At 41.3% G+C, this 20,880-nt stretch overlaps 1 protein-coding gene across 1 annotated transcript in view; it reads left to right on the top strand.

Annotated features, from left to right (window-relative positions):
- Nucleotides 1–20,880, top strand: part of dnah6 (dynein axonemal heavy chain 6) — a 288,021-nt gene that overhangs the window by 253,642 nt on the left and 13,499 nt on the right. Inside the window, exons 71-74 of the mRNA XM_033018232.1 lie at nt 1,345–1,466; nt 3,576–3,705; nt 7,191–7,318; nt 14,990–15,175. Coding sequence (XP_032874123.1) covers nt 1,345–1,466; nt 3,576–3,705; nt 7,191–7,318; nt 14,990–15,175 — 566 coding nt within the window. The remainder of the gene's footprint in view (nt 1–1,344; nt 1,467–3,575; nt 3,706–7,190; nt 7,319–14,989; nt 15,176–20,880) is intronic.

Below are 20,880 nucleotides of genomic sequence, written 5' to 3'. Positions count from 1 at the left end.
TGCACAGGAGTCCGCAAAAGGAACACTGGATACAGTGGATTAAATTAGATGAGATTCACATGAACCTGTCTCACCTAACGTGACTGCAAGGGTACCTGGACAGAGGTAAGGGAGGGGGTATAGGGACAGATGATACATTTCCTGTGGTTGCATGGGAAAGTACCTGGGAAGGAGATAGTTTGGGCGAGAATGAATGAGTGAACCAAAGAGTTGTGAACGTGGTCTCTACGATATATCTACAAACTCCTACAACCTCCTACCGACTCATTACGAACATTCTGCGAGTTTGAATCGGGAAAACTCGGGAGAATTTGTGAATTACCTCGTGAAAGTGGGACAGGCCCTTAACTATGACTATGACTCTATGCTGGAATAGAGTCAGCAATTCAAACACACAAGGATATTTTATTAAATAAACTTACTTCCAGAGAGGCAGTCACCATCAGGTAAGTTGTATCCAAGACATTGTTGTAACATACTGTAGACAGTCACAAAATGCAAGTCGTAACCAGTACATACCTCATATAGCCATGATTGTTCACAACTACTTTTATTTATGACAGATATATCACACTGGTTAAGCATGATCGATTTTTCTGAAGGACATTAATAAAAATAATGTCCAGAAAACTATGTCAATCCAATAGTTTATGATAATTGCACAAACTATCATATGAAAGAACTGGATTTGATATAATTTCCTAAAGATTCTGTTTTCTAGTAATTGTAGAAATTGTGACAACATTTCTAGGTACGCATATTTTTAAACAACTTTTGATGCAAAATAGTGTAAATAGGATATTATATTTTATGAGATAAGTAAGTTTTCATGACATACTAAGTTGTAATTACTTTGTAATTATCTGACCATTAAGGACTAGATTTTTCTGTAATGACTTGATTCCTCAGTAATAAGTTCTGTGAAACATAATGGATATTGAAATAGATTATTTCTTTGCTTTTTCTCAAGCTTGTTGATGATAATTCACTTTCTATTCTAAATCCATCTAAATGTTTTCATTTTTTATTTGCATGGTGATGATTAAATTGTTAATTGCACATTGTGGTTTTTGCTTGGGTTGCTCAACCATCTTGATGATATCATTGAAGTTTGAATGGGGATGTATTTGAACACACTTGTACATGGGGACGTCCATGCTGGAGAACACTTGGATCTTTGTGGGCACAGGACAATGTCACTATTGTACCATTGACGGCAAATTCCTGGCCCATGTTTACATGGTTTAACATTGGAGACATTCAGAAAGATGTATCTTCAGTCGCTTACAGTTATGCAACTATCTATTTCTACATAATACAATTATTCAATTTTCTGAATTACAGGAATTTATTACAGCCCTGAGGTAGACAGCTTGCAGGCATTTAGAGAGTACATCGAAGGTCTTCCCCTAATTGATGACCCAGAGATATTTGGAATGCATGAAAATGCTAATTTAGCCTTCCAGGTTTGTATTGAGTGCAATGAAAGAATCTTAGTAATATTTCATAATGAAAATTAAAAATTAAATAATAAAAGGCCTAATTTACTAAGATGACTTAATGCTACAAATTGACAGGGCAGTTATTCTATTCACGGTTGCATATTGTCACTTTATGAATATCAATTAATAATCTTTTTTTCTGACATGATGGATGAAATACTTTTGGAATGTTTTTGTTTATTACTTATTTTGTACAATTTATTGCACTTTTGCTTTGTGAGCATTTACATTATTCAAGCTTAAGCATGTCAATGAGTGTTGCTCTAAGTGAAAGAACAAAGATTTATTGAAGTGGCCTTGCAACCACTGACAAGCAAAGTACAATTCTTGATAATAATATATCATGCTTTAAAAAGATACTCGTCAAATTATAATGTTACCAAAAGAATATGCGTTATTATTAATTATAATGATCAGTATAATTATACTATTATACTGATAATCATACAGAACAGAACCAGTCTCTTTGACCTACAATGATATGCCACCATCATGTATACCCTTCTATACAAATCGCATTTACCCAGCATTTATACCAAAGTGTCTATGTTTTGGCAATTCACGTTTGACTTGGTAGTTCTTAATTTTTTGGGAGTACTTGTAAGTACTCCATAAGTACTCCCATTAGTACATGGGAGTGCCAATAACACCATATTGTGTGTTCCAGGTTTCAATTGCACTCTGAAAGAAAAGTAAAATCTTCCTCAGATTCTCTCTTTGGAGGGGAAAAAGAACAACTCTCCATGTATTTATGCTCTTCATAATTTTGAACACTTCAGTCATGTCCCTCCTCAGTTTCTGTAGCTTCAAGGAAAATAAACCCAACCTATTCCGTCCACCCTGTTTTGCTCCTCCTCATTCTGAGCATTTCACCAATAACTTTTTAAGTGTGTTTTATCCAGCTGTTTAATACCAACAAGAGGATAAAGGACACAAGTCAGATCCAGAGTCAATGCAACATCATTCATTCTCTCACATTACACACATTAACACACAGATAACCATGTTAAGCATGCAATACTTAACCCAGGCTCTATCTGTCCAAGTCCCAACCACTATCTGTTACTCTTGGGGCTGGACACAGGTGTCTATCTGCGATCAGGAGTTCAGGGTTCTATGCTCTTCATGAAGGATGGTCTCCTCAAAACTATGGTCTTTCCTGTGTCCACTGGCTGCTGTTAAGGTTCTTCACTGCTGACCAGCAGCTGCACCTCCTCCAGTAAAAACAGCATATAATCCTCCAACACTTTTGCCACCTCCAACGGGATCCCACTATTTGTCACATCTTCGTATCTCCACCCCTTTCTGCTTTCCACAGAGACTGTACCCTCCGCAACTCCCTAGTCAATTCACCCCTTCACACCCAAATCACCCCCTCCCCAGGTACTTTCTCCCGCAACCGCAGGAGATGCAACACCTGTCCCATCACCTCCCCCCTCGACTCCATCCAAGGACCCCGACAGTCTTTTCAGGCGAGGCAGAGGTTCACTTGCACCTCCTCCAATAAGTTATTTCCTATGCATGGAATTATTCCTGCTCTGGCTTGTGGATTGGAGTGAAGTAATAATTACACCTGCTATGGCCTTCCAGAAGCTTCTTTTGGCTTAATCAATTGGATGGCAAGGTGGAATTGCCATTGCCTGTCTCTTCAATGATAACAAGCATTCATGTATTTCCTGTAGTGGTACAATTCAGACTGTATACAGTACTCTCAATTTGGACTGATTAATGTTTCATAAAGTTATTTCATCACCTTCCTGCTCTTATATTCTATTCTTTGGCGAATGAAGACTTGGAACAGGTATTTGTTTTTCACTACATCATGTATCATATATCTGTGCTGCCGCCTTCAGGGATCCTTGTACAGGGAGTCTGAAGAAGGGTCTCAACCCAAAATGTCTCCAGAGATAGTCCCTGATTAATGTTGAAAATGAGAATTGATGTCAAGTCAAATCAAGAGAGTTTATTGTCATGTGTCCCAGATAGGACAATGAAATTCTTGCTTGCTGCAAGTTTTGAATGGAACTATTCATACATTGTTTTTGTGTTCTTTCATCACTCCTCCTATTCCAGCGCAAGGAAACCAGCACCATGATACTGACAGTTCTTGAAGTACAGCCCAATGTTATTGCACGTGGAGCTGGCAAAAGCAGTGATGAAATTGTTAATGAATTAGCAGATTCCATTCTATCAAAACTTCCAGGTAAACAAACTAATATTTCAAAACATTTGACCTGTTAGCCACCAGAAATATTCTCTTCTGGAAATGTTACCAAATGTATTTTGTATTTGAGGTGAGTTCAAATATAGTTCCTTGTTTATTTCAATTTTATGAATAGTTGATTTTGGATTCTTGATTAGCACGGGTGTCAGGGGTTATCGGAAGATGGAAGGAGAATGGGGTTGAGAGGGAAAGATAGATCAGCCGTGACTGAATGGCGGAGTAGATGTGATGGGCCGAATGGTCTAATTCTGCTCCTATCACTTATGAACTTATGAATTCATAATAGCACTGTCTCATTCACATATGATTTGCTGGCAAAACTTATATTTATTTCCCAGCTCTTAATGTGCTGAGAAGCTGGCAGTGAACTGCTTACTTGAACTATTAGGTCCTTGGGATACTCACACAGCACTGTTAGATTCCAGGAAATTGGTGTATAGGTAGTGAAAAAATAGTGATGTTTTACCAAAGCATGGCATTTAACTTAAAAGGGAGGAGCTGGTGTAATTTCCATGTGCCCACTGCTTTGTTCTTGGTTTTAACAATGCAGGACAATGCTATTCTCGGTTTTTGTTAAATTGTTGCAGCATATGTTGATAATAACATGGATTCTACTCATAACATGATAGTGGTGAATGATATACCAAAAAGGAGGGCTGCATTGAAGTCCTTGGCCCATGATCTCTCAAAGTGGAGCAAAGGCTTTCAGGATAGCATTGAGATCAAGCATAAGATGTGGACAGGAGCCTTCTGTAACTGGCACAAAGAATTGACAACCTTATATACACTCCACCCACTCACCCTAATATTCTGTGGCAGTTTCAGCGGTTCTTACATTGACCTCATTGGCCATTTCAGAACCAATAATAATGGAATGAAACTAAGTTGATCCCAAAGGATTACAGAGAAGAAGATTTGGTTCAGATGTGCACAATTAGTTATTGAGAGCAGGTTGAACGATTAAATCATTTAGAGTATCAATAAATATAATAAAAGAGAATAAATTCATTGAAAATGGTGTTTAACAGTTAAATTAAACACAAATATGGTTATTGATTCAAACAAAAGTTAAGGCATAAACCTGATACCTTGACTTGGCTTTTTAGTGAAGGTTAGCAATCCCATTCAAATGCAGTTGGCTGCCCCCGATGCACCAACAATTACTACTGGAAACTGATGGATACAGTTCAGGACATTGTGGAATATCACTGGATATCTTCTAAAAAGAATATCGTTGCACTAAGTGCTCCAAATCAGTATACTTGCAATCATCAATAGTGATGGAAGCAGCCGTTGCCAGTGTTATCAAATGGTACTTCCAATAACCAAATTACTGATACCCAGATTGTGTTTTGCCACTCAGCGCCTGGTAATGCCTACTGCTTCACTTTTTGCTCTCACTTTGGAAAGTCGGACCAGATGGCTGTGATCCTTCTTGCTGCATATAGGCAGCAACGGAAAAGCACAGCTCTAGCAGTGAGGATTGCAGGACAATGCTATTCTCGTTTATTGTTAAATTGCGGCAGCATAGAGCTGATCAGAGGAATTATTGTTTGGCACTGGTAGATTGGGTATTGTTTAAGGAATTGGCAACAGACCTGAACGAATGTGCCACGGTTGTTACCGACTTCATAAGGTAATGTGTGGAGGACTGTATTCCCATCGACCATCTGTGTATTCCCTAACCAGAAGCTTTGGATGAACCAGGAGAGCTGCAATCTACTGAGGAGCAGATCTCGGGCATTCAACTGGCGATATAAGATCATGTAGCCCAGGTATGGCCTCGGTAAGGTCATCAGAAAAGTAAAGAGACACTTTGTGGTGTAAACAGGAGGATGAGACAGATGTTCAGCAATTGTGACATGGCTGCAAGCAATCATTTCCTACAAGGCTAAACAAAGCTGTAGCTCAAGTTACAGCGAGGCAACACTCCCGGATGAGCCTAATGCTTTCAATGCTCACTTTGAAAGGGAGAACATTGATGTTCATCGATGGCCCATTATTCTTAAGCCCCCATAGCCCCTGGCCTCACGGTAATATTAGGGACCAAGGCTAATATCAGATCCATCATGAGGATTAACCCTCGGAAAGCATCCGACCCCAGCGATGTACCTGACACATTCTTAAAATGTGCGCGGTCCATCGTGTCCATACCACCCATTCTAACATCTGCACTAATCCAATTTACCTGCAGGTGGCCTTCTATGCATTGATGATTCAAGCACTTGTCCAGACACTTCGTAAATATTGTGACAGTATCTGCAACCATCACCTCTTCAGACATTGCATTCCAAACTCTGTCAAGCACCTGATGTATGAAAAGCTTTTCCTCCTATGAAACCCTTTCAACCTACCTCTCACCTTAACCTCATGCCCTCTTACGTACCCCCCCTATTGGAAACATTTTTTATTAACTATTCTATCTGTATGATCATAACTTTATACCTTTAACATGTCACCTCTTAACCTCCACTGGTTCAGAGAAAACAAACTTTCTAGCTGATCACCATCTTGCTGTGGTGTTGAACAAACTTTACTGTCAATGACACCACTGTTTTTGTAACATCTGTTAGGTAAAATAAAGGCTTCTGGGGTCAAGGATGACAAGCAAGGATGGAAGATTCATTTGAAGGACACAAACTGGAGAGTAGGACCAAATGGATTATTTTTGGATTGGTAGATTGTTAGGAGTCTAAGTCACAGGTATTAGCTGTGGGCCTTTAGCTCAGACCTCCAAGGAGAAACCACAGAGTATAATGTATGAAAGAAAAGTGATAATATAAAGCAATCGTGAAAGTGAGCTGTAAAATCATATATCTGTACGGATAGATTAAGTGATTCGGAAAAAAGTGGCAGATAATGTATCTTGTTGGATATTGTGAATTTATGTGCTAAGTGTGAATAATAAACAAAATATTTTTGACTTTTCAGGTCAATGATCTTTCGAAAGAGCAAGGCAAAATTAGAAATTAAGTGTGTTCAAAATTGCAGAGAAAGTTTGGAGGAGTGTTGAGAGAACAAATCAAATATTAGTTTCACATCCTGCACACTAGGCGCAATTTATAGAAGCCAATAAACCTATAAATCTGCAGTTGTTTGAAATGTAGGAGAAAAACAAATCTGTAAGTGTTTGAAATGTAGGAGAAAACCCATCAGGTCACAGGGAGAATGTACAAACTCTGTACAGACAGCACCAATAGTCAGGATCTACCCGGGTCTCTGGTTCTGTAGGTCAGCAATTCTACCACTGCACCACAGTAATGTTCAAGATTCTGAGAGGAATTAAGAAAGTAGATATAGTGGAGCTATTTCTTCTGCCTTAAGTTGTGCAAGAGGGTATTGTCTCAAAATTATAGTCATTTACGATCAAAGGAAAGAGAAGTATTTTATATAGCAGTGTTTTGTCGTTGTGAATTCAAACTTACCTCCAAACTCTAATTTTTTTCAATTTTCTCCAATTTCAGCTAATCTTGACCTTGAAACTGCAACTGAATCTCTATTTGTTAGGGATAAAAAAGGACGCTTAAATTCATTGACCACAGTACTAGGACAAGAAGTTGATCGTTTTAATAGTCTCCTGGCTGTGCTAAAAGTGAGTAAAATAATACATTCAGTATTGTTCCTATCTTCTCACTTACATAGCATTGTGTGAATTCTTTCCTTAAATTAATTCAAAGGTTCAAAGGTATTTTATTATTTCACTTGTACAGTGAAACTCGATTTACCATGCAATCATACTAAAAAAAGCAACAAGACACATATCTACATAAAAGTTAACATAAACATCCACCATAGCGGATTCCCCACATTCCTCACCGTGATGGAAGGCAATAAAGTATAATCATCTTCACTCTTTATTCTCCTGCGGTCGGGGCAGCCGAACGATCCGCAGTTGGGGCGATCGAAGCTCGCGGAGCCCGCGATCGAAGCCCACGCTTCTATGGGGCGATCGAAGCTCCTGCGATCGGGGCGGTCGAAGCTCCTCTGGTTGGAGTTCCCGAAGTTGATCCCTAACCAAGGGACCGTGAGCTCTACGATGTTAAAGTCCGCAGGCTCCCGTTGTTGGAGCTCCAAGGTCGATCCCTGACACGGACCGCCAGCTCCACAATTGTAAGTCCTGCAGGCTCCCAAAGTCGATCCCCAGCAAGAGGCCACCAGCTCCTCGATGTTAGGTTGCAATGTGGACGGAGATAGCAGGTACTTATTCTTACCGACCACATAACCCTTTCATTTTACTTTTGAACATTGTTGAACATTGTTGATTAGTATTTTCTGCAGCAATGTTCCTTACATATGTGATACTTTACATTAAAATCTTATAGATCACTACTGCTTTGCAAGTTATATGATGATGATTGTCGATAACACTACTTAACATTGAACATTTTGAAATGTGTGTTGACTTCAAAAATGGCACTTGCATGAGTTCTACAAGTGAATTGGAAGATGGCACAGCTGGTGAAGCTAGTGTTCTCCCTGTAATCAATGGGTTTTCTCTAGATGCTCTGGCTTCCTCCCACTTTCAAAAAAAGTGCAGGTTGGTAGTTAATTGGTCACGGCATTCACCCCTAATGCGTAATAAGTGGTAGAATCTCATTTGTACCTGTTGAGAATGTGGGAGAGTAAAATGGGCTAGGGTAGGAATAGTTTAAAAATGGATATTTAATGGTTGGTGTGGACTCACTGGGCCAAAGGACTTGTTTCTATATTGCATCTCTCTATGATTTTGTGATGGCTTATTAATGGTCACTCTGAGGGTAATGGCTATAACTTAGCAGTGCAGGTTGAATATCAGTGAAAGCACCTGGACCTGATGGTATACCCGGTCATGTTCTAAACACCTGTGCAGTTTTACGGACATTTTCAACCTCTCACTTCTGAGGTTCCCGCCTGCTTTAAAAGGGCATCAATTATATCGATGCCCAAGGAGAGCAAGGTGACGTGCCTCAATGACTATCGACCAGTGGCACTAACATCGGTGGTGATGAAGTGCTTTGAGAGGTTGATCATGAAGCAAATCAACTCCTACCTCGACCAAAACCTGGACCCACTGCAGTTCGTCTACCGCCACAACAGATCAACGGTGGATGCAATCTCGTTGGCTCTCCACTCTGCTCTGGACCACTTGGACAACAAAAACTCATATGTCAGGCTGTTATTCATTGATTACAGCTCAGCATTTAATACAATCATCCCCTCCAAGCTGGTTACCAAACTCGCAGAACTGGGTCTCTGCGCAGACATAGAAACATATAAAATTATAAAAGGACTGGACAAGCTAGATGCAGGAAAAATGTTCCCAATGTTGGGCGTCCAGAACCAGGGGCCACAGTCTTAGAATAAAGGGGAGGCCATTTTATGACTGAGATGAGAAAAAACTTTTTCACCCAGAGAGTTGTGAATTTGTGGAATTCCCTCCACAAAGGGCAGTGGAGGCCAAATCACTGGATGGATTTAAGAGAGTTAGATAGAGCTCTAGGGGCTAGTGGAATCAAGGGATGTTGGGAGAAGGCAAGCACGGGTTATTGATTGGGGACGATCAGCCATGACCAGCTGGCTCGAAGGGCCGAATGGCCTCCTGCACCTATTTTCTATGTTTCTATGTTCTATGACACTTCTGGATGTTCAGATACATTTGCTGGGAATATGTAATTCATATGAATGGTCTAAAAACTTCTGGAGACCGAGAATCCAGATACCAAAATTGGTGAACTCTGTTCAAGGCACAGGTACCCTAATTATTAATGGACAAGTAAATGTGCCAATAGTGATGTTTCATGTGCCAAAGGACAAAATAACTGGTCTAGAAGCTTCCTTCATTTCTAATACAATGGTGTGAAATAACTTAAGGTGAACATTTCTCGTTTGATGTAGGCCAATTAATATGCCCGATTGTCTTGCATCCAGCTGATTCATCCAAGAACGAGTCATGGTCATGTGAGAAGACAGTCTGTACGTTTGCAAAGATGTCTTTTTAATTTCCAAATTGATTCCTGCTTTCAATATAAAATAGAACAGATATTCTGAAGACTGGTGCTTGTTTTGAATTAATGGCTCCTACTTCCACATATAGTAATATAGTAATAACTTCTGAATAATCCCTAACAGCCATCAACAGTGTTGTGGCATTGAGTCTGGAGTCTTCAGCTCATTGATCTGAATTGTTCCTGCATCCCACCTAAAACCCCTGTCCCACGGTACGAGTTCATTCAAAGAGTTCTCCCGAGTTTTCCCTGATTCGAACTTGGAGATTTACGGTAATGGCCACTCGTCGGTACTCGGGGCTCTCGTGGACATTTTTCATCATGTTGAAAAATCTTCACGAGTCTTCCCGTGCTTACCTGCCGTTAGCGAGTCTTCCTGAGTACCTGCCGCTAGCGCTAAGAGACGTCCCCGAGCCCCGACGTACCCGCTACGTTCATTCTCCGTGCTTACCACGAGTTTGATTTTTTTTAAACTCGGGAGAGCTCTTGGAATGAACTCATACCGTGGGACAGGGCTTTAAAACCAAAAATCCACATCTTCAAATGGCCAAACCATTTTCGTAGAACAGATCTATAAGGCACAAGCATTTGCAATCTCACATTTGAAATGATTAATATACTCTTCTGCAAGAGAAATTATGGCTATGAATATCAGGTATTGTTTATATTTGGGCTACAGAGCAACTATTTGTCAGCTGTGAGGTTCTATTCATTCTTTCCCAGTATAATAACATGCCTCAGTTTTCAGCCATATCAATCTATTAAAAAAAAACATGGTAAAGATTTATATTGCATTCATATGTATACTTTCTATATGTTTCCAGAAACTTCCACAGCTCTTATCTTTTTTCTGGAAGTCTAAATATGAGTTACTCTTGATGATCAGGTGTATTCTTTACAAAAACAAATGTTTAAACATTCTGTTAACTTTAATCTGTGCACTGTATGATCGAGGCACAGTGAAGGATCCATTCCCCACCTTTAATCATTTTATACACACCTGCCAGGAAATTCAAATTTCTTCCTGCCAAAATACCATTATTTTGTGGAAGGTGCTGATTGAATGCAAAAATAATGGTACTTATGTTGGAGCAGAAGTGTGCATGCTTCACTGGTTTAATTTAGCTAAATCTACATATTTTCCAACATATTCCATTTTCACAGTCATTATGTCAGCATTCTAATTTGAGAATACATTATTAAAAATAGACTTTACAGAATAATGTATAGGCCGATTGAATGTTTGAATGATGAATATTAAGAAACAAATGGAAGAATAGTTTAAATCCATTCAACCCCATTCTCCTGCCTTCTCCCCTGACACCCTGGATGTTGAATTCTCCAATTTTAGGTAACGACAGAGCCCTCCCCTTCTCCCCTTCACCCTCCCCCCCCCCCATATAATCTCTACTGGATGTATTCAAGAGAGTTAGATATAGCTCTTAGGGCTAACGGAATCAAGGGATATGGGGAGAAAGCAGGTCTAGAGTACTGGTTCTGGATGATCAGCCATGATCATATTGAATGGCAGTGCTGGCTCGAAGGGCCAATTGGCCTACTCATGCACCTATTTTTTATGTATGTTTCTATGTTTTCTCCAGTTCCTGACTCCCTATGTGTCTAGGTCCTGGTCCCTCCTGCACATAGAAACATAGAAAATAGGTGCAGGAGGAGGCCATTCGGCCCTTCGAGCCCATTCATTGTGGTCATGGCTGATCGTCCCCTATCAATAACCCGTGCCTGCCTTCTCCCCATATCCCTTGACTCCACTAGCCCCTAGAGCTCTATCTAACTCCCTCTTAAATCCATCCAGTGACTTGGCCTCCACTGCCCTCTGTGGCAGGGAATTCCATAAATTCACAACCCTCTGGGTGAAAACGTTTTTCTCACCTCAGTCTTAAATGACCTCCCTTTTATTCTAAGACTGTGGCCCCTGGTTCTGGACTTGCCCAACATTGGGAACATTTTTCCTGCATCTAGCTTGTCCAGTCCTTTTATAATTTTATATGTCTCTATAAGATCCCCCTCATCCTTCTAAACTCCAGTGAATACAAGCCTAGTCTTTTCAATCTTTCCTCATATGACAGTCCCGCCATCCCAGAGATCAATCTCGTGAACATACGCTGCACTGCCTCAATCACAAGGATGTCCTTCCTTAAATTAGGAGACCAAAACTGTACACAATACTCCAGATTTGGTCTCACCAGAGCCCCATACAACTGCAGAAGAACCTCTTTACTCCTATACTGAAATCCTCTTGTTATGAAGACCAACATTCCATTAGCTTTCTTCACTGCCTGCTGTACCTGTAAGCCAACTTTCAGTGACCAGTGTACAAGGATGCCCAGGTCTCGCTGCACCTCCCCCTTACCTAACCTAACCCCATTGAGATAATAATCTACCCCCTTGTTTTTGCCGTCAAAATGGATAACCTCACATTTATCTTTATTATACTGCATCTGCCACGCATCTGCCCACTTACTCAACCGGACCAGGTCAACCTGCAACCTCCACAAATGCGTTCACACTGCCACCCAGCTTTGTGTCATCCGCAAACTTGCTAGTGTTGCTCCTAATTCCCTCTTCCAAATCATTAATATATATGGTAAACAGTTGCGGCCCCAACACCGAGCCTTGCGGCACTCCACTTGCCACTGCCTGCCATTCTGAAAAGGACCCGTTCACTCCTAATCTTTGCTTCTGGTCTGCCAACCAATTTTCTATCCCTGTCAACACCCTACCCCCAATACCATGTGCTCTAATTTTAGTCACTAGTCTCCCGTGCGGGACCTTATCAAAGTATTTCTGAAAGTCTAGATACACTACATCCACTTTATCCCTTCATCCATTTTACTTGCCACATCCTCAAAAAATTCCAGAAGATTAGTCAAGCATGATTTCCCTTTCATAAATCCATGTTGACTTGGACTAATCCTTTTACTGCTATCCAAATGCCCCATTATTACCTCTTTAATAATGGACTCCAGCATCTTTCCCACCACCGAAGTCAGGCTAACTGGTCTGTAATTCCCCGTTTTCTCTATCGCTCCTTTCTTGAAAAGTGGGATAACATTAGCTATCCTCCAATCCACAGGAGCTAATCCTGAATCTATTGAACATTGGGAAATGATCACAAATGCGTCCACTATTTCTAGAGCCACCTCCCTGAGGACGCTGGGATGCAGCCCATCAGGCCCAGGGGATTTATCATCCTTCAGTACCATTATCCTACCCAATACTATTTCTCGCCTAATGAAATAAGGATCACATAAGGAAGAATGGTCTGGTATGATATACATTGTCTATGATTCTAAATAAAAGATGTGACTAAATCTCTACCCACCATTTGAATTCTCTATTAAAAGTCAAGTTCACATGATTCATTTTGTATAACAACATTCACATGATATTAAAGAATGGACATTTTTTTCAGGAGATAACTTTCACAATATTTTAAATAAATACTATATGGCGACATTTTATTTTTATACATAGCAAACTCTGCAAATTAACATTTGTCCTTTTAATGTTTAATAGTGTTTAATTTCTCAGTGTTCAGCAATGTATTATAAATACATGGAATATGTGCTATGCTTTTCAGTTCAATAAACTGAGAATATATTTATTTCAGTTTTGTAGACTCGTACAACTTGGAAAGAGGCCCTTCAATCATCAAGCACCCATCTTACACTTATAGCATTTCATTCTCCCCACGTTCCTATCAACTCCTAAATTCTCACCCCAAATTCTACCACTCATTCGGGCAATTTACAGTGGCCAATCAACTTAAGTAAGTAAGTAAGTTTATTGGCCAAGTATTCACATACAAGAAATTTGCCTTGGTGCTTCGCCCACAAGTAACAACATGACATACAGTGACAGTTACGAATGACTCAGAAAACACTAAACATTAATAATAATAAAACATTAATGATAAAACACCATTGATCAAGGATGTGAACGAACAAAATACCAGATCAAAGGGAGGCTACAGATTTTTGGCTGTTGAGTAGAGCAACTACCATTGGATGAAGAAGGGTTTCGGCCCGAAATGTTGCCTATTCCTTCGCTCCATAGATGCTGCTGCAACCGCTGAGTTTCTCCAGCACTTTTGTCTACTCGTGGATAAAAACTGTTTTTATGTCTGGCTGTGCCAGCTTTGACAATCCGGAGTCGCCTTCCAGAGGGAAGTGATTCAAAGACTTTGTGGCCAGGGTGAGAGGGGTCAGAGATGATCTTGCCTGCTCGCTTCCTGGCCGTTGCAGTGTACAGATCAACATTTGTGTAGTTAGTGCATCTCCATTACGCAGACAGTTTCCTCTGCGTACTCTAGTTTTTTTCTACTATCCCAAAGATGTGCAACTTACCAATATGCACATCTTTGGGATAGGAGAAAAAACTAGAGTACGCAGAGGAAACTGTCTGCGTAATGGAAATGCACTAACTACACAAATACAGCACCAGAGGACAGGATTGAAGCTAGGTTGCTCGAGCTGTGAGGCAACAAATCTACCAGCTCTGCCACAGGCACTGCTGGTCCTTATCTATGAACTGCTGCAGATTTGGTGAACAAAGTGCTACATCTATGTTTTGTTGGAATTTCAGAGTATTGACCCAATAAAAAGAGAGAACTTAAACCTTAAAGTCAAATCTGAATTGTTTCTGGATTCACAGAAATAATAGTTTTCCACTGCATTGCTCTTATCATCCACAATGGTAGAGGCTGCGATGAAAGGTCCTGCGAGTAAACGTAATTCCACATCTGACATTGTCACCCCAGCTCCAATTTAACACAGTGTATTACTTGTTACCTTTGCACTGTGCCCACTTTACTCTACTCCATTATTTATGTTGCATTGTTAAATGTCATGGGCACAGACATGCCATTCCCATATTAACTAAGATAGATGGGTTTTTCCTTACTTTCCAAGCTCACATCTTCCAATATGACAAGGAGCTTTATTTTTCCATTGCTGGTCAGGTAAGTTGGTACTGAGCATTGAAACTCCTTTCAGAGTTTTCCTCAGATGTAGCTCCATCCTTAACGCTGCCTTCGAATCACGATACAATACTGTGCCAGTAGCTGTGTTGAAAGCATATCCAACAATACTATCGGTGCACTAGATTTAGACATGTATCATGCTGGATAGGCAAATCTTACTTTAAATGCCTGTCCTGATCTCGTGATGGTATCGGTGTACCTGGAGTATTGCCATTTCAGTCACAGAAAATATAATATTCATTACAAGTATTGATGATTGTTTTTCATGTCTGTACAGAACTCTTTGGTTATATTGAACAAGGCAATTGCTGGATTTGTGGTGATGTCTGAAGAGGTAGAAAAGGTGTACAGCAGCTTCCTGAACAACCATGTTCCATCTTTGTGGTCTGATGCAGCTTATCCATCACTCAAGCCCTTGGCATCGTGGGTGAAAGACTTCATATTGAGAACAGAGTTTATAGCGGTGAGACATAATGTAATATCAAATTAGAGCTCACTTATTTGTAGTTGTGAAAATCTGTTTTTTTTCTAGCTTGTTTTCCATAAGAATTGACTAATGTTATGGAATGTTATGGATGAGGTAAGATCTGTGGAAGTAAGAGCATATTTTATCATTCTATGTGATCACTAAGCACTTGTTTCAACTTTATTTAGTATCAAATATGACTTACTGTGTAGCACAATTATTGAGTAATGGGCCTGTCCCACTTAGGCGATTTTTCAGGCGACTGCCGGCGACTGTCAAGTTGCCGGCAGTAGCCTGAAAAACCGGCAACTGGAACGGCGACTGTCAGAGTGGAACACACACACATCGCTTCCTCCACCAACCCGTTATGCAGGCGGGGGACAGGGTAAGCGGGGTGAGCACTGTCTGAGTGAAATTCACACGGTGCAAAGCCTAGGTAATACAGACACACGCCGCGATGAACAGGAAGGTTGGCGCTGTAATTACGACGCTAAAGCACGTTGTACGGTAAGTCCTTTAAAAGAGTGGGGGAGAGGGGGGAGGAGAAGGGGGGAGAAGGAGTGGAGACAACATTTAAGAAGCCAGAGATACACAGCTGTGAAGCTCGGCGGACATTTAACATTACCGGTTATCCTTGGTTCTGAAAACTACTGCTTACGTTTTTTTTCACAATGAGCGAATTCCACACATCTAATTACTATGATGATGCAGCAGTGCTTGTTTAACAATTAGCTTCAAACCATATTTGATTGCGTTAGGCAAGTGACTGATTACTTTGAACATCACTGCACATGTTGTCAAATCTTCTGCACTTTTGGTAATTTCAGTTCTCCATTATTAAACAATTTTATTAAACAGTAATAAACCATTACCAATAAATCTCAAAATTTACTTATATTTTATCCACGGTATTTCACTACCAAAAAATGACAGTCATTAATTTAAGTGAAGAGACAAAATAGTCTCTTAATTAATAGATGAGTTTGGTTCAGTTAAATATAATAGAAAGATTAAACGAGAACTTACCGTTTGAAGTTTGATCTTTATTTTATGAGAAGTTGAAGTGAGAGGCTACGTGAAGAACCCGCCAGCCCGCATGCGCGTCAATCTTCAAAGCAACTGTATGAAACCACAGACCACTTGCACCAACTTAAACTATAGAAAGATTGATAACGCTTGACTTACCGAATGATCTTTATGGGATTCAGGGTTGGGAATGGAGGGCAGTCCGTGCCGAACACTTACTCTCACCTAGCCCCATCTACCAGCACTCAGACCATAACCCTCCATTCCTTTCCTGTCCATATACCTATCCAATTTATTTTTAAATGATAAAATCGAACCAGCCTCCACCACTTCCACTGGAAGCTCATTCCACACAGCCACCACTCTCTGAGTAAAGAAGTTCCCCCTCATGTTACCCCTAAACTTCTGTCCCTTAATTCACAAATCAGACATCCAGACATGTTCAACAAAAATTTATAACTTCTGAAAGTGCGCTTATCTGAGCCTCCTGCTGTTGCAAGAAGATGATCAAAGGGGAAATCCATTCTATTGGCTGCTAACGAGCCAGCCACCCCCCTCTGGTAGAGTGAGACTTGAAATTATTTGAATTCACTCCCGCTTTTAGCTGCTTACACTCTGTCCATATTGAAATTGTCTACACCAACAATTTCTTGTGAAACTATTAAATAACTGAAGAAACTATCCTTCATCTCACAGGCACTTAGTAACCTCAGTGTACCTTTTTACAGCACCAATCTCCTATCTGGTGGGTATGCTGTCAAACTTGTACCCAACCATGCCTGATTTGCTTTATGAGTTCATTCCCATTATGTCAGATATGAGCGAGAGATCCAGGCAGAGATTGTGTAAAGACTGTGCTCTTTGTGCTGAAATCAGTTGTCATAAGCATAACTAACTTAAAAGATACTGCTTCAGCATTAGGAATACAGTTGATGATAATCCGCATAATAATTTATACTGTTACATATTACACACTACTTTGTATCTAGGCTTTAGAGTGTTCATATAAAAGACCCATCCATAACCTTAGTCAACAGTGGGTGAATAACCAATCATTTATTGTCCCACTTATAGTACTAGATACAATGACAAAGCAGCACGAGCAGTATCAATTGCGCTATAACATAGTCGCGTCTCTTAACCCCTAACTGATAGAAGCCACAAACCTCTTCTACCTTTGTTTAAAAGAGACATGTGTCTCTTCACAAAACTTCCATACCACCATGCAGTGTTAGATGCATGAGAAATAGGCTGAACCGCTCATGTCTTCGAGCAATTATAGGAGCTTCTTTCAGCAGACATATTTACAACGGAAGCCCTGGTTTAGTAGGCCAATTTGGCACTACTATAATCATGTTGCCTCATCTTGAATTATCGTAGGAGGCATCTACTGATAAAACCCCTGAGTCCTATCTGTGGGTAGGGTCCGAGTCAAAACCCCCTAAATATGTAATAGATAATGCCGGCTCCAGAATGGACTTCCTGAATGAATAACAAAACCTAGAAATTCTAGGAGAGCCTTGGTTGCTGAAACAGCTAACTCTGAGACAACTGATCTCCTTCCTACAATAATCATGTCGTCTATAAACTCCATAACAAAATGCCCTTTAGATCTGAGTAGGGCAGCATTCACTCTCGTGTATTGATATGGAAAAGAATGCTTCTTCAAGATCAATTGAGGCCCTAAATCCTCTGTAATCAGCTGCATTGCTGAATGACAATTATCCATCTTAAACTGGTTAAACCAAGCACATGATCAGACTAGCTCAATCCTAGAATGATTTGGCATCCTCCACTTCCTTCAGCCTTGAGAAAATATTAGAAATATACCCTTCTTGGGCAGACTGCTCATCCTTTGTGAGATGTCTCTGTTTCAACTTGGATAGCCATTGGTTTCCTCTTTTAACCATAAGTACGGAAATCTTGGCTTCTCTACCGCGGAGGAAATAATCAGCCAGTAACCGTTTATGATTTGTAAAATGGAAAAATTGGAGGTTATCTGTCCCCACCTGTTTGTTGAACCGTCTCACCTATCTCCGACTTGAATATCGACAGCACCTGTCATGTGACTGATGAATAACATTCGCATACCTCAACCCCTCCACCTCATTGTCGCTTTGCTGTCCATGACGAGACAGACGGTGACTGTAGATGTGATCAAGGCAGTTTCTGAGAAAGCACTTGCTATAAATACCACCAAGGCTGCCAATATAATAATAGACAAAAGGTGATTATCACCCCCCGCCACCAAGATGCAGCAATCGCTGAGACTGACACCACCAAAAATGGCCTCAGATGGATGACTAATAGTCAACTGATCCTAGACTTTGCTCTGTCCCCTTGCTCAGGCATCATGGCCAGCTGGGGACGATACTGAATATGTGGAGAGTGCTGTATCCATGTTGAGCGTTGAAACCTGCGATTAAAAAGCCCTCTGGCTTGGTTAATTGTATAGGCCTGGTGCTCCAACTAGCCTCAGTGTAGCGGTATCTGCCACTCAATTGGTACAGATGATATGTATGCAGGTAAACGGGAGTCTTACCCACAAAGGGTGCATTTACCGCACCCACCGCATCCTTGAAATTCCCTTGTGAGTCTTAACTTACTAGCCCAAGTCTTCTCCCAAAAGATATTAGCAGACTGCACATGCTAACATAGCACAAAATTAGCATAAATTGGGTTGACCTCAGGCCTATACCCTCCTAACACAATTGAGTTTAGGCTGCGCATAACACAAAAGTGCTAAGGCGTCTACTGAAATTCAGACAGCTGAATTCCCTCTACTGACCTTGCACAGCCGAATCCTTCCCTTAGGATCTCTGACTTTCTGGGGGTTAAAGCCTTTTGACTTTGATTTGCCCTTCATATAGCCTCAACTGGTGGCATTAACCTACGAACCTCCAGTGTCTGGCAGAATCAGAACATACATAATATCCAGCAGTGTCCTGCATGATCTTTTCAATCAACTGATGAAAAGTCAAATAACCAATGCTACTTGCCAGTTTTATCTCTAACAATTCTCCTATCCCCGAAGGGATGGCAAATTTAGTCACAAGTGCCAGCAGATCCCTTATGGCGCTTTTGCTTTTATTATTTATATATATATATATTTTTTAACTTTTTACAACCTGAACCTGCAAGTCAGGTAAAAAATGCTACATGCCCGATTGGCCTTTTGCTAGTTAGTTACCTATCACCCAGAGGATGGCAAATGATGTTCCAGCGAGCTGGCAACTCTTTAGCCAATCTGAAAGAATAAGCATGTGTTGAGGGAATCCTCAAACTACCTCACTCTACTGAGCAGCCTGATAACCTCAATCATAGATGTTGAGGCAGTGCTTCCCTGGCCAATATGATCTAATGGACGGCCAGTTTCAAATTGGTCTACCTTGAACCAGGGCAGACAAGCTGTTCCTTCTTGGAACTTGAATGAATGAATGAATGAATACGTTTATTGTCATTGCACAATACTGTGCAACGAAATTCCATTACATCTCCTCCGGTTAAAAACAATACAAACACGACAACCATTGACACATATGTACACTTATTAGTAAAAATAAATAGGTGTTTTAAAAGAATTTAAAAGAATTTAAAAGAATTTGGCGGCATTTCTTAGAATTACATTTTGCTTCCCCAGCAGAGGTTGCTGTGCAAGGCACCCTGCCAGTGTCTCTGCATCAACCTACTCTTCTCCAGAGGCAGTGAAGGGTACTAGACAGACTATGCTGCCAGTTTTTCCAAACCCGGGTCGACAGGCTGCTCCATTTCAGAGCTTTTACAGAGGTTAGTAAGGGGACCTTACCTGCCAGCGTCTCCAAGCCCAGGTCGACCTCCTTGTTGGAGCTTCAGCGAAGTTCCTTTTCAGGCCATGTCTGACCACATCTTCAGCCCCACACTTGCCAAACAGCTCCCTTTTGGAGCTTTAAAAAGACATCGCTGTGCAAGGCGCGCTTGCCAGCATCTCTGAGCCCGGTGGGACAGACCGCTCCTTCGCCTTCTGCCTCTTTGGAGCTTTGCTGGAGCTTACTGTGCAGAACGCGCTGCCAGTTACTCCCAGCCTGGTTTAACAGGCCGCTCCTTCCAGTTACTCCCAACCTTAGCGGAGCTCACTGAACAGGCCGCGCCTGCCAGTACTCCGAGCCTGATTCGACAGGCTGCTCCTGCGGCCCTTCTGCCTCTTTGGAGCCTTGCTGGAGTATACTGTGCAGATCGCGCTGCCAGTTTCTCTCAGCCTGGATTGACAGGCTGCTCCTTTGGGCCAGCTGCTCCTTCGGAGCCTTAGCGGAGCTCACTGGATAGGTCGCACCTGCCAGGTTCGACAGGCTGTTCCTGCAGGGCCAGCTAGTGACTCCCGCCTGTTCCTTTCTGGAGCTTCAACGGAGGTAGCTGTGTTGGCCGTGCCCGTCAGCTTCTCCGTGTTCAGCCGCCTGCTCCCTTTCAGAGCCTTAACGGCGGTAGCTGCACGGTCTGTGCCCAACAGCTTCTCAGAATCCAGTCGCCTGCTCCCTTTCGGAGCTTCAACGATGGTAGCTGTACTGGCCGCGCCCGTCAGCTTCTCCGAGTCTGGCCGCCTGCTCCCTTTTGGAGCTTCAACAGCGGTAGCTGTACGGGCCGCGCCCGTCAGCTTCTCCGAGCCCGCTGCACCTATTTTCGGAGCAGCGGCTTGTTCCTGA

Source organism: Amblyraja radiata, chromosome 3 (genome assembly GCF_010909765.2).
Source record: "Amblyraja radiata isolate CabotCenter1 chromosome 3, sAmbRad1.1.pri, whole genome shotgun sequence".
NCBI lineage: Eukaryota > Metazoa > Chordata > Chondrichthyes > Rajiformes > Rajidae > Amblyraja > Amblyraja radiata.
The sequence above is the reverse complement of the archived record's forward strand: the minus strand, read 5'-3'. Positions and strand labels throughout refer to the sequence as shown.